The following is a 13176-nucleotide window of genomic DNA, read 5'->3' as shown; positions in this document are numbered from 1 at the left end:
TCTGTTGTGATTGTATTAGCTGTCCTGAGGCCGTTGGATTATAGCTGGCTGTTTGTCGCTTGTAGTGCCATTTCAGCAATGTTGGGCCCTCATTTGCAAAGAGTTACATATGCTTGAACTGCACTTTCTTTTCTCAGTGCCTCCCTTTTCATGTCCCACAGTTAAATGCGCTGGGAGGATTCTGTATGGTTAGCAAGCTTGTTTCAACTTTTTTCATTACTGCTCCATATCATTGGACACCTTCCCCTCACCATGCACCACCAACACTTGTTTTGTTTAGAAATAATTTTTTATTTGTTGCCTAATGAAAGACTTAAAAAATGTATTTTCAGGCTGTAATGTTATGAAGATATGTTTTTGGCCCCTGCTATTCTGTAATGAGCCAAACCAAGAAATGTCGCCAGGCGATTGAAGGACCAATTCACCCCACTATGCAGGGCTGTCGGTGTGCAGCAAGAGACCTTCAGTTACGCAGTGCGACTGGGATTAAGATGACCTGCCTTCCCCATGCTGGCTATAATTATCTTTACAAAGTAGTGTATGGCTGTGGCCAGCACGTGGCTGGCTAGAGTACTATCCCACTGTTAGTGTCTGGTCTGGAGGGGGATTGCCTTGTCAGGTTTGTACCGACATTTTAACGCCTTCCCTAAAGATTCCTGTTTAGATGAACACACATTGATTGGCCGTGGTCCAGTTAGGTTACAAACTGATTGATGATGGTAGAAGGGTTTGGTGTGTGAGATTTGGAGATATATATTTCTGAGTATTTGAAACCTCAGATGTGGGTCATTGAAAATTAACAAAATTGACTTATTACTGCATGGTTCTGCAAACAATAAGAATGACCACCCCACTTCCAATTATTATTATGGGGAATTTGGTTGTGTGTAGTGTGAAAAGTGTTGCCAGTACTCAACTCAATTTGCTTAATCACATTAGTGTGGAGCCTTGTGTAAAAGGTGCAGCTAGAAGGCGTAATCCCTGGACAGGGCTTGACAGTAACCTTTTTTTGTCACTTGTCCAAACCACATGTCACTTGTCCAAACCACATGTCACTTGTCCAAAAATAGAAAAATAGTCTTAATGCAATTTTTACATCGTTGTATGTTACAAGGAACCACTACAAAATAAAATGCATTACTGTATTTTTTTTTTTACCATAGAAAAGAAAATCAGACGGCATTGTTGTCTGCACTCCTTATTGACGACTGGATATCTGTCTCAAAATAAAACACTGCCCCTTTAACGCTTTCCTGAAGGATGTTTGGCCGCCTTTTGGTAGCCTATAAATTACTGCAACATTAAAATGACAACCTTGTACTTTAGTATGTCTACAGATTAAAACACTCTGGGACAGTTCTGAGACAACCGATCCTAAATTCATAACCACTGCAGATAAATAAATAAAAAACAATGAAACAGTAACTTTTTTTGTAATCTTATCAGACCCTTTTGCTTAAAATGTTGATCAATTTTTATTTCTTCATATTATAAGCTCAATAAAAAAGACCGTTCATTATTAAATGGTTTAAAAATGTTGGCCACCTCTGCTCAGATTCAAGGTGGGTGATGTGCAGTGTGCACCATGCACTATCCTTCACTCTCCAGTCTTGTGACCATTTGATCTGAACGAAGTGCTTTGAGTATGCCGACAGAATCAAGCCTTCAGACGTTAATGTTAGTTATCCTTCATTATATTTGTCAAACAAAGCCTATATTTATGTACTTCTCATTTAAAGTTTGGCTACATTTTCTGGCGCCTCCATGTCGGCATCGGTTTGGACATGAGGCTTGTAGCCAATATGCATATCACATACACTTTCATGTCTATCTATGTGCATTATTATTCCAATGTAGGCCAATGATCCAATTCTGATTTGGAGTAATTGTTTGATATTGTGATTACATTTTTTTACTTGTCAATTGGGGAAACTTAAATCTATATTATTATTGTCCAGCAATCATTAATATCAAGCCCAGCTGGATGAACCCATGGGATTTGAGTCCAAACCAGCATACCACATAATGATACTTCACTGCCATTAACATTTTCCTTCCCCAGAACATTGTGTGAACATTTTTGAATTTGTTACATTTGGGGACATAAGATTGATCAAATAATGCATTGTAGCCAAATGTCAGCTACATTTTCAGGAGTGCTGTTTTACTCCACTTGTGAAGAAATTACAAAAAATGGCCTACAGTACAGTTGTTTGAAGTTCATTCCCGCCTTAGTATGTGCTACATATTGGCGGAAGCCAGTGAGCCAGGTCTCTCTATTTGGCTCAGTTCTCTGGGAAGTGGGCTGCCGGGAGCCATTTTGCCATTCTAATGCTGCATGACTCGTCACTTTTCCACGTTGCCCCTTTTACCCAAACCTATGGCGCAATCTGGGCAGACTGATAAGAAAGGCCTCTCCCAGTAGCCTCTCCAACGGGTCTGTCACAACTAGAGGTCAACCGATAATTACTTTTCAACGCCAATACCGATTATTGGAGGATAAAAAAGCCGATACCGATTAATCTGCAGATTTATAAAATAAAATGTAACAATTATAATTATTCTTTTTGATTTGTAATAATGACAATTACAACAATACTGAATGAACACTTATCTTAATGTAATATAATACATCAATAAAATCAATTTAGCCTCAAGTAAATAATGAAACATGTTCAATTTGGTTTAAATAATGCAAAAACAAAGTTCTGGAGAAGAAAGTAAAAGTGCAATATGTGCCATGTAAGAACTAACGTTTCAGTTCCTTGCTCAGAACATGAGAACGTATGAAAGCTGGTGGTTCCTTTTAACATGAGTCTTCAATATTCCCAGGTAATAAGTTTTAGGTTGTAGTTATTAAAGGAATTATAGGAATATTTCCTTCTATACCATTTGTATTTCATTAACCTTTGACTATTAGATGTTCTTATAGGCACTTTAGTATTGCCTGTGTAACAGTATAGCTTCCGTCCCTCTCCTCGCTCCTCCCTGGGCTCAAACCAGCAACACCGACAACAGCCACCATCGAAGCAGCGTTGCCCATGCAGAGCAAGGGGAACAACTACTAGAAGGCTCAGAGCGAGTGACGTTTGAAACGCTATTAGCACGCACTAACTAGCTAGCCATTTCACTTCGGTTACACCAGCCTCATCTCTGGAGTTGATAGGCTTGAAGTCATAAACAGCGCAATGCTTGACGCACAACGAAGAGCTGCTGGCAAAACGCACAAAAGTGCTGTTTGAATGAATGTTTACGCTTCTGCCTACTGCTGCTCAGTCAGATACTGAGATGCTTGTATGCTCAGTCAGATTATATGCAACGCAGGACACGCTAGATAATATCTAGTAATATCATCAACCATGTGTAGTTAACTAGTGATTATGATTGATTTTTATTTTATTTTTATAAGATAAGTGTAATGCTAGCTAGCAACTTACCCTGGCTTACTGCATTCGCAGAACAGGCAGTCAGAACAGGCAACAGGCCCTTGTGGAGTGCAACGAGAGAGAGGCAGGTGGTTATAGCGTTGGACTAGTTAACTGTAAGGTTGCAAGATTGGTTCCCCGCGCTGACAAGGTGAAAATCTGTCGTTCTGCCCCTGAACGAGGCAGTTAACCCACCGTTCCTAGGCCGTCATTGAAAATAAGAATGTGTTCTTAACAGACTTGCCTAGTTAAATAAAGTTATTTTTAAAAAAACGGCAAATCGGCGCCCAAAAATACCAATTTCCAATTGTTATGAAAACTTTAAATCGGCCCTAATTAATCGGCCATTCCAATTAATCGGTCTACCTCTAGTTACAACTGTGTCAGTTCATCAGATTTTTTTTCAGTGTATTTCTCATGGGGTCTTGGATGTTTGAGCAATATTTCACACTTATGTTTCCTACACATGTTAATATTGAAGATGCCATGTAATATCAAAATACTTAAACTTACATGCAGAATACCTGCTGTTAACTTTTAAATGATTGGAATGAATTATCCAAAGAGAGTATAAAGATTTTCATAATCTTAATAATAATATGCCATGTAGTCATTTAAAGAATAATATATTGATTTTAAAAGGTTGCATGTGATTTATCCTCAGTATGTTGAATCATGTGTTTTATGTAAATATATATTTTCTCTCTCTGTAGTACATCTTCGGGGAGTTCAGCCCTGATGAGATCAATCAGTTCTTCGTGACTCCACGATGTTATGTTGAGGTAAGACAATGAGTTTTGAATGAAACATTTATTCACATACGTTTACTCCAGCTCATGGCTGTTTTGACACCATATAGTCTACGGTGTTAAGTGTTGGAGTGCCGGTGGCTCTTAATGTTAACTGTGTCGTTCTTAAGAATGGCCTTTTGGGAGCTCATTAACACAGAAAACCACTGAGTTTATAGATTTAGTCCAGTGTGTGTATTTACTCTGTCATTGTCTAAAACACAGAGAAGACAATGGTTTATTTCTCATGTTCTCAGTTTAGTGAGTGTGAACAATATAAGACAGCGCAAAATAACATGTTTTTATCACCAATACTGTCATCTACCCCCCTCCGAAGTGCACATTACACAGATGTGATTCACATCAAGCAGGAAGGCCCAGACTGACAACAGTCGTGGTCTATGAGGTTAACACTATGTTTGATTATTTACTTTAACTAGAAGTGTCTTTTTAATTTGTAATCTAATCTCTCTGCTCTTTGACAGCTTCCCCCCTTCAATGACAAAGTCTCCTGCGTCAGTCAGTCTTCAGGTAAGAACGTCTACTGGATCGCTCTGATTTATTTAAGTTCATCTTGTAGACATTCCGAATGTCATCCGCATGAGGCCGGCCAGTGCTCTCTGGGTTGACCTCACTCTTGCCCCCCCCCACATGATGTAATGGTTATGACCAAAGTCAAACATACGCCTGCCCGTCTGTGCTAGTTGGATCCAGACCTACCTGACTGAACTGCATGTAAGAGAGTGACAGTTTAAGTCTGAATTGACATTGTTTTAAGATAAGATTTTACTTGTAAAAATATGTCCAAACATACCTGCAGAACAGGGATTTTGGAGCCACCAAGTTACAAAGTCTGTCAACCATACCCCTCCCCTGCTCATAACACTTGATTTTTACTCTGATTTGTATGAATTATTCAGGAAGTTACTGCACTCCTGCTGTGCCTTACATTACGGAGTCTATGAGACGGCAGGTTTGCGGTGAGTTTTGGGTCCGACACTCTGTGCTTATTACTTGTTGCTGAAGCACTCAAACCCAGATCTTAAAAACTGGTGGCTTTCTAAACCTTGCCCCTATTTACACTCATTCTTGTCCGTACGATCTGTGAGGCTTTGCATGCTTAGATGCCGTTAAATATCTCTTCTCTATTGCATTAAACACATTGGCACCGCAGCAGTGCTTTAAGTTGACTTGTGATTGATTTGTATACCCCCTCCGTCACTTAACTGGATGGATTGAGAGAACCCTTTTTAATTGGACTTATAAGGGCATAGTAATGGTCTTATATGGAAGCTAACAATTACAATAGGTATTTTGTTTTGCTAGGGTTTATCACTCTCAATTCATCATTATGACTCTAAAATGAAATCCCTTTGGTAAAAACACTAACAAAGGACACTTTAATCCACAGAGAAGGGCGAATCTCGACCGTACTCTCTAACCATACCTTACATTTCCCCTTAGGGTTTCCGGTGTCTGGTTTGTATGGATGACGAGTCGTGTCTTTTATATAGCCCGGCCTTGCCATTTTCAGTGTTGGGATGATCTGAATTTACTAACGTTTTCCTTATGTTCACCTTCAGCTGTTTCTCTCACTGCCTATCTTTCAATTTGAAATGTTAGAAACTTGTTAAATCTAATCGATATTGAACTTACTCTTCATTGCTTGATACTTTTTATTTGTGTAGTACTCAAGGTCAGTGTTTGATATATTCAATTGAGTTTGTGGCAGTTAATAAAGTTGTAAATTGTTGTGTATTTCATGATGCCAATTTTGTTTTGGATGCCAGATATTGGCCAAGTAGTAATGACGAATAATTGGTCAAAACAGTATTTTGTGTTGTGTAAACCTTATGAACCTTTGTCTTCAGGGCAGAACTGTAGTGCCTTATGTTCCCAAGCTGACTGACATATCCTCCTCTGCAGGCGAAGACTACCAGCGCATAGAGTTTGGTGTGGACGAGGTGATGGACTTGGAGCCTGTGGGAGTGAAGGATCCTCTCTTCAAGGTGTCCAGCACGCTGAACCCCCAGGCTCCAGAGTTCATCCTGGGATGCCAGCCGTCTCAGAAGGTCCCGCAGACAGCCACAGCCCTCTCTCCGGCAGCAGACGTCCCAGACGGAGCACAATACAACTCACTGGACGAACCCGACGGCCCGGACGGACCTGATGGCCCAGACTCTGAGCCCTCTGCCATGGACGGCAACCAGAACTGCCAGGATGGGGACGGGGGCCCGGGCAGCCTGGGCCAGCGGGAGAGGAAGAAAAAGAAAAAGCGCCCGCCAGGATACTACAACTACTTGGAGGGCTCAGGTCCCAATAGCGGTGGCATGGGAGTGGACGGGCCTCCTGGAAAGGGGTTGGTGAATGGACATGTTCTTAGCGGCCCTCACCTCGGGTCGCAGGACATGGTTGGTAAGGCGTTGTCAGGGGGCGGACTTTCCACCTCAGCCCCTGTCGCTACGGCAGCAGCGAATCAGAGGACTTGTGATAGCCCTGATGAATCGTCTTTGGACTTCACGAGTGGAGCTGCCTCTTTATCAGATGGTAAAGACGCGGCCTCCTCCTCTTCTTCCTCCTCCTCTCAGAGCAGTGGGGTGGCAGAGGGAGGCAGAACTGCAGAGCAGCAGCCTGAGAACATGGCTCCAGAGAGCCCTGAACTGCTGGGCAGCGGTGGGCACAGCCCCTGCCCCACCTCCCCTCCCCCCTCGGTTGCTGTGGCCAGCCCCCCTGCCACCGTTGCTACTGCTATTACTGAAGAAGTGGGGGAGACTAGGGACAGTGGGGTGGCTAATGGGCTGGCTGAGCCCCATGCTGGCATCAGTGCAGACAGACACAAGGAGGCCTCTGAGACATTGGAGCAGCCCCAGCAGCAGCCCCCAGCTCCCTCAGTGGAGCCTGCTTCCTCCCCAGACTCTGAGGCCCAGCCGGCAGTGGCAGAGCAGCCTAAGTCGTCTGCCCCTCCGGCTGCGCCCGCTGCCAACCCCCTCAAATCCTGGGCTAGCCTCTTCCACAACTCCAAGCCTCTGCCTGGAAGCCCTCAGGCCTATGTGGAGGTGAAGAATGTGGTGGAGGTCGTGGCTCCCTCCCTGGCTGCTGTGGAGCAGCATGAGAAGGCTGGGGAGGTGAAGGAAAGCCCTGTCCATGTATCAGAGGATCCCATGGCCCCTAAACTTGCAGGTAGTGTACTCACAGATAGCCCCACAGTGTGAGGAAGTAGAGCTCACCGGTTAACCCTTATGTCCTTTGGAATGTGTTAGGGCTGTCCCCGACCACACAAAAAAGGATATATATATTATAAATAATCATGGTTGACTGAAAAACCGATCGATTGGTCTACATTTTTTAAGTTTATTTTTCCATATATAGACACACCCTGTGTGTTTTAATAAAAGTATCTATATGTGCATTGAGTTTATCTGATGCTTTAAGCTCACTGTTTGATTAAATGGCCCCAGCCAGAAGACAATAATCTTAACCTGTCCTGAACATCCTCCCCCCGCTCCTACTGGCTTTTGCAGATTCTGCCATTACTCTCCTGAAGATGCCAGCAATAGGCTACATAAGGTGTTTCGGCAACCTTTCTCATGTGGAATGCCAATTTATTTTTGTGGAACAGTTTAATTTAATTTAGAATAATATCTTCGGTTCTCAAAATCATTGTCATGTGGTTAATCAAAAATCTAAATCAAAATGATACAAACCTAAAAGTAACTATGTAAAAATAGCCTATAAAGCCAACAAATGAAAACAATGCATCCAACAGGTAGTAGATATCCTGATTTTAAATCACGTTGTCTACGCATGGCCTGTCTGTAACAAACTTGAAATGTTGTATCAGCTATTAACTTGAGTCCAGCCTGAAGCTCCTTGCAACATTGTATAAAATATTCTGGGCCCTCAGTTTCCCTTGCCAGTGAACTCTGGACACACAGCTGTAGGCTATTTGTGCTAGGGATAGGAAGTAATCAGGTAGGCCTATTTTATGACGTATCAGAGTATGACATTTATAATTTTTCAAATACATTGACAATCGTTTCTCATTCTCAATGGATGTAAAAACAGACTCTGTTTGCTTGCTGTTTGAGATGAAGAAAACATTACTTTGAGAAGCTCCACGACTCATTAGTGGTGGTGCGTTATGAAATCAGAAATACTATCAGATCCCCAAATGGGCACATTTATATTCCTACATTTGCGCGCAGGCCAGGTAGCCTATAGGCCTACTTCTATGCGTAATCAGGTGCGCATCCTTTCTCAACATTGACAGGAGCACTCCAAACAAAAGACAATGGCTAAATTGACAACTCGTAAATGGAATGAAATAAACCAAAACTTGTTTCTCACAGGTGTAGCATAGGTTGTGTGCTCTGCAAATAACATGTCCACTCTGACAGTGAAAACAGTAAAAGACTGGAATAATAATAATAATATTGAATGCATTAAGACTTTACTGTAACCAAACAGATTAGGAATTAGCCGTGTGTGTACTACTGGTGATATATGTAATGGGGAATTGATAGACACTAACAATCAAAAGCAAACGATTCACACAATAAAGTTATGAAACAATCAATGTGCACAAATTACCGGGAGAGAGCGCATTATGGAGAGAGACGTGCATTGTGCAGCCACACTCGCCTTCTTGGACTGTGCCATTCCCGCGGCATCCGCAATGGATTAGTTCACTGAGATGGCCGCGAATAAGACGGGTGTCTCGTCTCGTGTGCCATATATTTGCTACTGCTCAACTAAAACAAATCTTGGTTGTCCAACAGCCTATTCACTAGTCGAGTAATTGTGGTCAGTCCTAGAGTGTGTTGACAAAATTATACCCATTGATTATTATAATAGTAATTCATTTGTGCACATTAAATGTTCTGTATGCATGTGCTGAAGTACAGCCTACCGTCCACTTGGTGTCAACATTGGGACATTTAGTTAGACTGATACACATGAGCACCAGATGGTGCTAACACTCAATGCTTGGGAAGGCCCAGATTGCTATGACACATCTCCATGATATGCTTTACCTCACCACCCTATTTTCCCCAATAATGCTCCAATGAATAGAGCTGGGGAATGAATGTCAGGCCATGTGACCCCAGGGAGACTCCCATGTAGCCAACTGGCCTTGCTGGCGTCAGAGAGTCATTGTATATAGCAGTAATACTAATACATGTTGAAGGCCTCTATTCCAAACTGCATTCATGAGAATACAGGCAGAGGGTGGGCTGGAGCTACTGCTTTACCAATAATGTATGAGCAGCACTAATTAATTCCATTACCATGACATCAACCTGGATGGATTTTCAGATGCAGTAGACTAGAGCAGGATAGATCTCTGACCTCACCCCTTTCTCCTAACACACACACAGAATATAAAATAAAATTCTAAGGTTGCATAATGAGTTGATCTTGTAAGCTGCCTAATTAAAGGGGATATGTAGGACAACAGCCTCCAGGTGTTGGGACCACACAGGGTACACTGGCGGTTTTAAACAGCCTGTGACAGGGAGGATTGCCATGTCTGGGTAATGTGTGGTTATTGTCTTGATGGGATTATTGCTTGTCTCACTTAGTGCTATGACCCTGGGATTCCTCAGGCCTCATGGATATAGTCCTGTGTCTGGAGGAAATATACAGAGAGGCCTTATCTCAGTGGGTTACTTAAGCCTCCTTGTAAATTGTGGTTGACACTGGATTTTTGTCATCCTTTTAGTAAACTGGGATTTTTCATCTATTCGGCACCCTTATGAAGTATTTATGAGAGAGAGGGGTTCTGGGCAGCCTAATGTGCTTCTGTCTAGATAAACCTGATGGTTTCCTGTGCTCAACGGCTGTAAAAAAAAATCAACCAGGCTCCACGTGGTTTCCTTCACTGTCCAGTAGAAAAGCTTATTTTGTACCCACAATACAGTGCTCAGACTTTCACGCTTCTGTCAGGAAATTAACAGGAAGCTATTTATAGGACCCTGGTCTCACCGCTACCACGTCTCATTTTGATTACAACCCCGTATACTATCTTATCTCTGGACTGGATTTTATCTGGAGTGTGCATTTACTGTTTAGCCAAACTATATTTCTCTTCTCCTGGAATGACCTGTTTCATTTTTAGCAAACCAGTTATCTATAAAACAATGTTTCTGTAATTTGGAGGTTGTTCATAATATGCTATGTACGTAGGCCGAACTATCAAAAAAAATTGGCGATTTATAACCCATTGTTTTCAAATTGTGATTATGTGCTATTGTTTTATTATATTTTCTTTGTTGGAATGTCTGTCCACGTTACCATGGAAGCTGTGTTGCCAGTGACAGTCTTCCTTCCTAGGCGTGGCACAGTATCTCCTTGTTCTGACAAACCAGCCTTGTGTGCCACTGTCATGATGCAGAGTTGGTAGAAGGGACACAGTCTATATAGCACAGTATGGAGTAAATTGATTTTTTTTTGTTGCCTGAGGTTTACAAACTAACTTCTAACTTGTTGTTTGATTTAGTAAGGGATTTGTGTTCAAAATCATGTGCACTTGTTTGAATCCCCAGAACTAATTCAGAATGTGAAGTTGATACACAAACCAGTGTCTTTGCAACCAAGAGGACTGATCAACAGGGGAAACTGGTGCTATATCAACGCTGTATCCTTTTCTCAGCTGCATGCGAAATGCTTTAATCACACCATGTCATAAACAAAGTTACATTTAAATGTCTGTATTTAGTGTTCCAATGAGGTGATTTTACCCTTGACTGCCACCCCCAAGACATTGCAGGCCCTGATTGCTTGCCCCCCCATGTATCACCTGTTCAAGTCCATTCCCCTGTTCAATGACACCCAGAGACCCTGTACTTCCACACCCATGATGGACAACTTGTAAGTAGCCTCTCTCCCTGGGAGCTGACTGGCTGTTTTTTAAAAGTCAGATCTCACAATCAATGGAGGTCTTGTTTGTGTGCAAATGAGCAGCGATGACAAATTCCTGCCTGAGCTAAATTGGTAAAACTGTGTTACGGGTATTGAGAGTAGGTGTTAAATGTGTGCTCACTGCATTGGGTTGGGTGTGTACTTCCTTTGCTAATTACAACTCCCTGACCTTGTTCCACTCCCTCCAGTGTAAGGCTTGTCAATGAGTTCAACAATATGCCTGTGCCATCCAAAGCCAAGCAGCAAGGTAAGCTGTCTGTCAGCATCTTCTAAAAGAGCTGGAGTTTCTTTTATTTCCTGTTGATGTTGATTTGATGTGTTCCTTGTTGCTTTTTCTGTAGCTGCTGGTGAAAAGATAATAAAAGACATTCGACCAGGTGCTCCTTTTGAACCCAACTACATCTACAGACTCCTCACCCTCATCAAGTCGAGTCTCTCGGAGAAGGTAAAACCATTGGGCATCCAGTGTATTGATTTCATTTTAATGTTTTAGAGCGGAATATTGTAACAATCTTTTTTATGTCTGCTTGTCATGTTTTCCTTGGCTCCCATTTACACACACACACCAAGCCCCTCCCTCAGCCACTCACAACAACAACAAAGATGAGAGATCACTTGACAAGTGGCTTCAACTTCCATTTGTGGTTTGGTCCAAAGAATGGGTCATATGGACACTGAAACACATTGCAACATTATTTTACTGTATTAGAGGAAGTCAACATTTCTAACGATTCCCATTTTCTGTCAACTCAAGTTGCTCGCAGAGCGGACACTACTAAAACAGGAGTATCAATGAACATTGGTTCTGGAAAATTAATGCTCAGCATTTTAGCCAAAGACTGTTATACTAGCTGTCTATTCTGTGTTTTATAAATGTGCAATAAGCATAAAACACAAATATAAGGAATTCTGAGAAATAAGGTAGGCTGCATGATTTCAACATCTGAACCAAGTGGACCGGCTTGCATGCTTTTCAGACAGCTGGAGACAGACAAAATGGTGTGTTCATAACAATTGAACTGTTTTACCTTGTTAGCCTGCAAATAGGCCCAAGTTGGCTAAACTTGAAATCTAAAGATTAGCTGGCTACTCACTAGCGCTTTTGCTTGACTGATTGAGACCTGTGTTCATTTTCTATAATGCTTGCTACAAGTTCGTCATTATTATTGAATGTGCATTATACATGGTTCTGGTTAAATTTGTAACACAGGTTATTTTCATAGACTTAAAAGCCAGATCAGTGATTATTGCAACAAACAACAACAAAAAGCAGGTCAAACAATTTTGATAAAATAATTAATTAGTGGGTCTTAGCCTTGTGGAAGGCTTATATATTTAGTGTAGGTATAATTTTACAAGCCCTGAATTAGATTATTGCAGACTGTTTGCACTGAATGCAGTGCATTTTACCTTTTAATTGTACAACAAAGCGAATGAAAGGAAACCATATTGAGATGTATATCTTGAATTGCCGAGAAGTTTTTTAAATAATAATCTAAAGGTGATTTATTTATTTTTTAGGCCGCATCGCCCGGCCTTACTATCAATAACATCAATAAAAAATAATGTGTTCTTTACATTTCAGCTGGGTTTTTATTTAGAATGTTGAACCATCCAGACATTCCACACTTTCAGGTGTTCAGGGACTTGGAGCAAATAAACTGAAACACTTTGTATCACCTGTTTCCTGACACTGGTTTTATGTAAAATTCCACATTCTCATCAGTACACTTGAGTCTATGCACCAGAGACGTTCAGTCTGTACCTGTCTGATGGTACAGTACATGGATACATGTACAAATATCCATCTGTTGGTGCATGAGACATGCTGACTCATTACTGATTTCATAACCAGATATGGTGCAATTAAAAAAGCTATTCCAAATGGAATGAGGTAGTTAGCTCCTGACTCAGGCATTCCCTATGTGGTTTAGATTGTATCTCACGTGTCCTGTCCTGAAGCTCGGTAACAGTGGACAGGACCTGTGTCTGCTGAGTCAGTGGTGTTGCATTAGAGCGCAGGCTCTCTTGGCACCGTGGTC

General features: G+C 41.7%; 1 protein-coding gene across 2 annotated transcripts in view; it reads left to right on the top strand.

The window, feature by feature from the left end:
• The window catches only part of LOC139411458 (ubiquitin carboxyl-terminal hydrolase 10-like), a 40179-nt gene that overhangs the window by 9303 nt on the left and 17700 nt on the right, over positions 1-13176 (top strand). Inside the window, exons 2-9 of one of the 2 annotated variants that reach the window (XM_071157858.1) lie at positions 4139-4207; positions 4699-4744; positions 5134-5193; positions 6140-7393; positions 10759-10850; positions 10974-11083; positions 11323-11381; positions 11476-11579. In XM_071157858.1, the coding sequence (XP_071013959.1) occupies positions 4139-4207; positions 4699-4744; positions 5134-5193; positions 6140-7393; positions 10759-10850; positions 10974-11083; positions 11323-11381; positions 11476-11579 (1794 nt within the window). The remainder of the gene's footprint in view (positions 1-4138; positions 4208-4698; positions 4745-5133; positions 5194-6139; positions 7394-10758; positions 10851-10973; positions 11084-11322; positions 11382-11475; positions 11580-13176) is intronic. The other variant, XM_071157859.1, reaches the window with a different exon arrangement.

This window comes from Oncorhynchus clarkii, chromosome 6 (genome assembly GCF_045791955.1).
Source record: "Oncorhynchus clarkii lewisi isolate Uvic-CL-2024 chromosome 6, UVic_Ocla_1.0, whole genome shotgun sequence".
NCBI classification, from domain to species: Eukaryota; Metazoa; Chordata; class Actinopteri; order Salmoniformes; family Salmonidae; genus Oncorhynchus; species Oncorhynchus clarkii.
The sequence above is the reverse complement of the archived record's forward strand: the minus strand, read 5'-3'. Positions and strand labels throughout refer to the sequence as shown.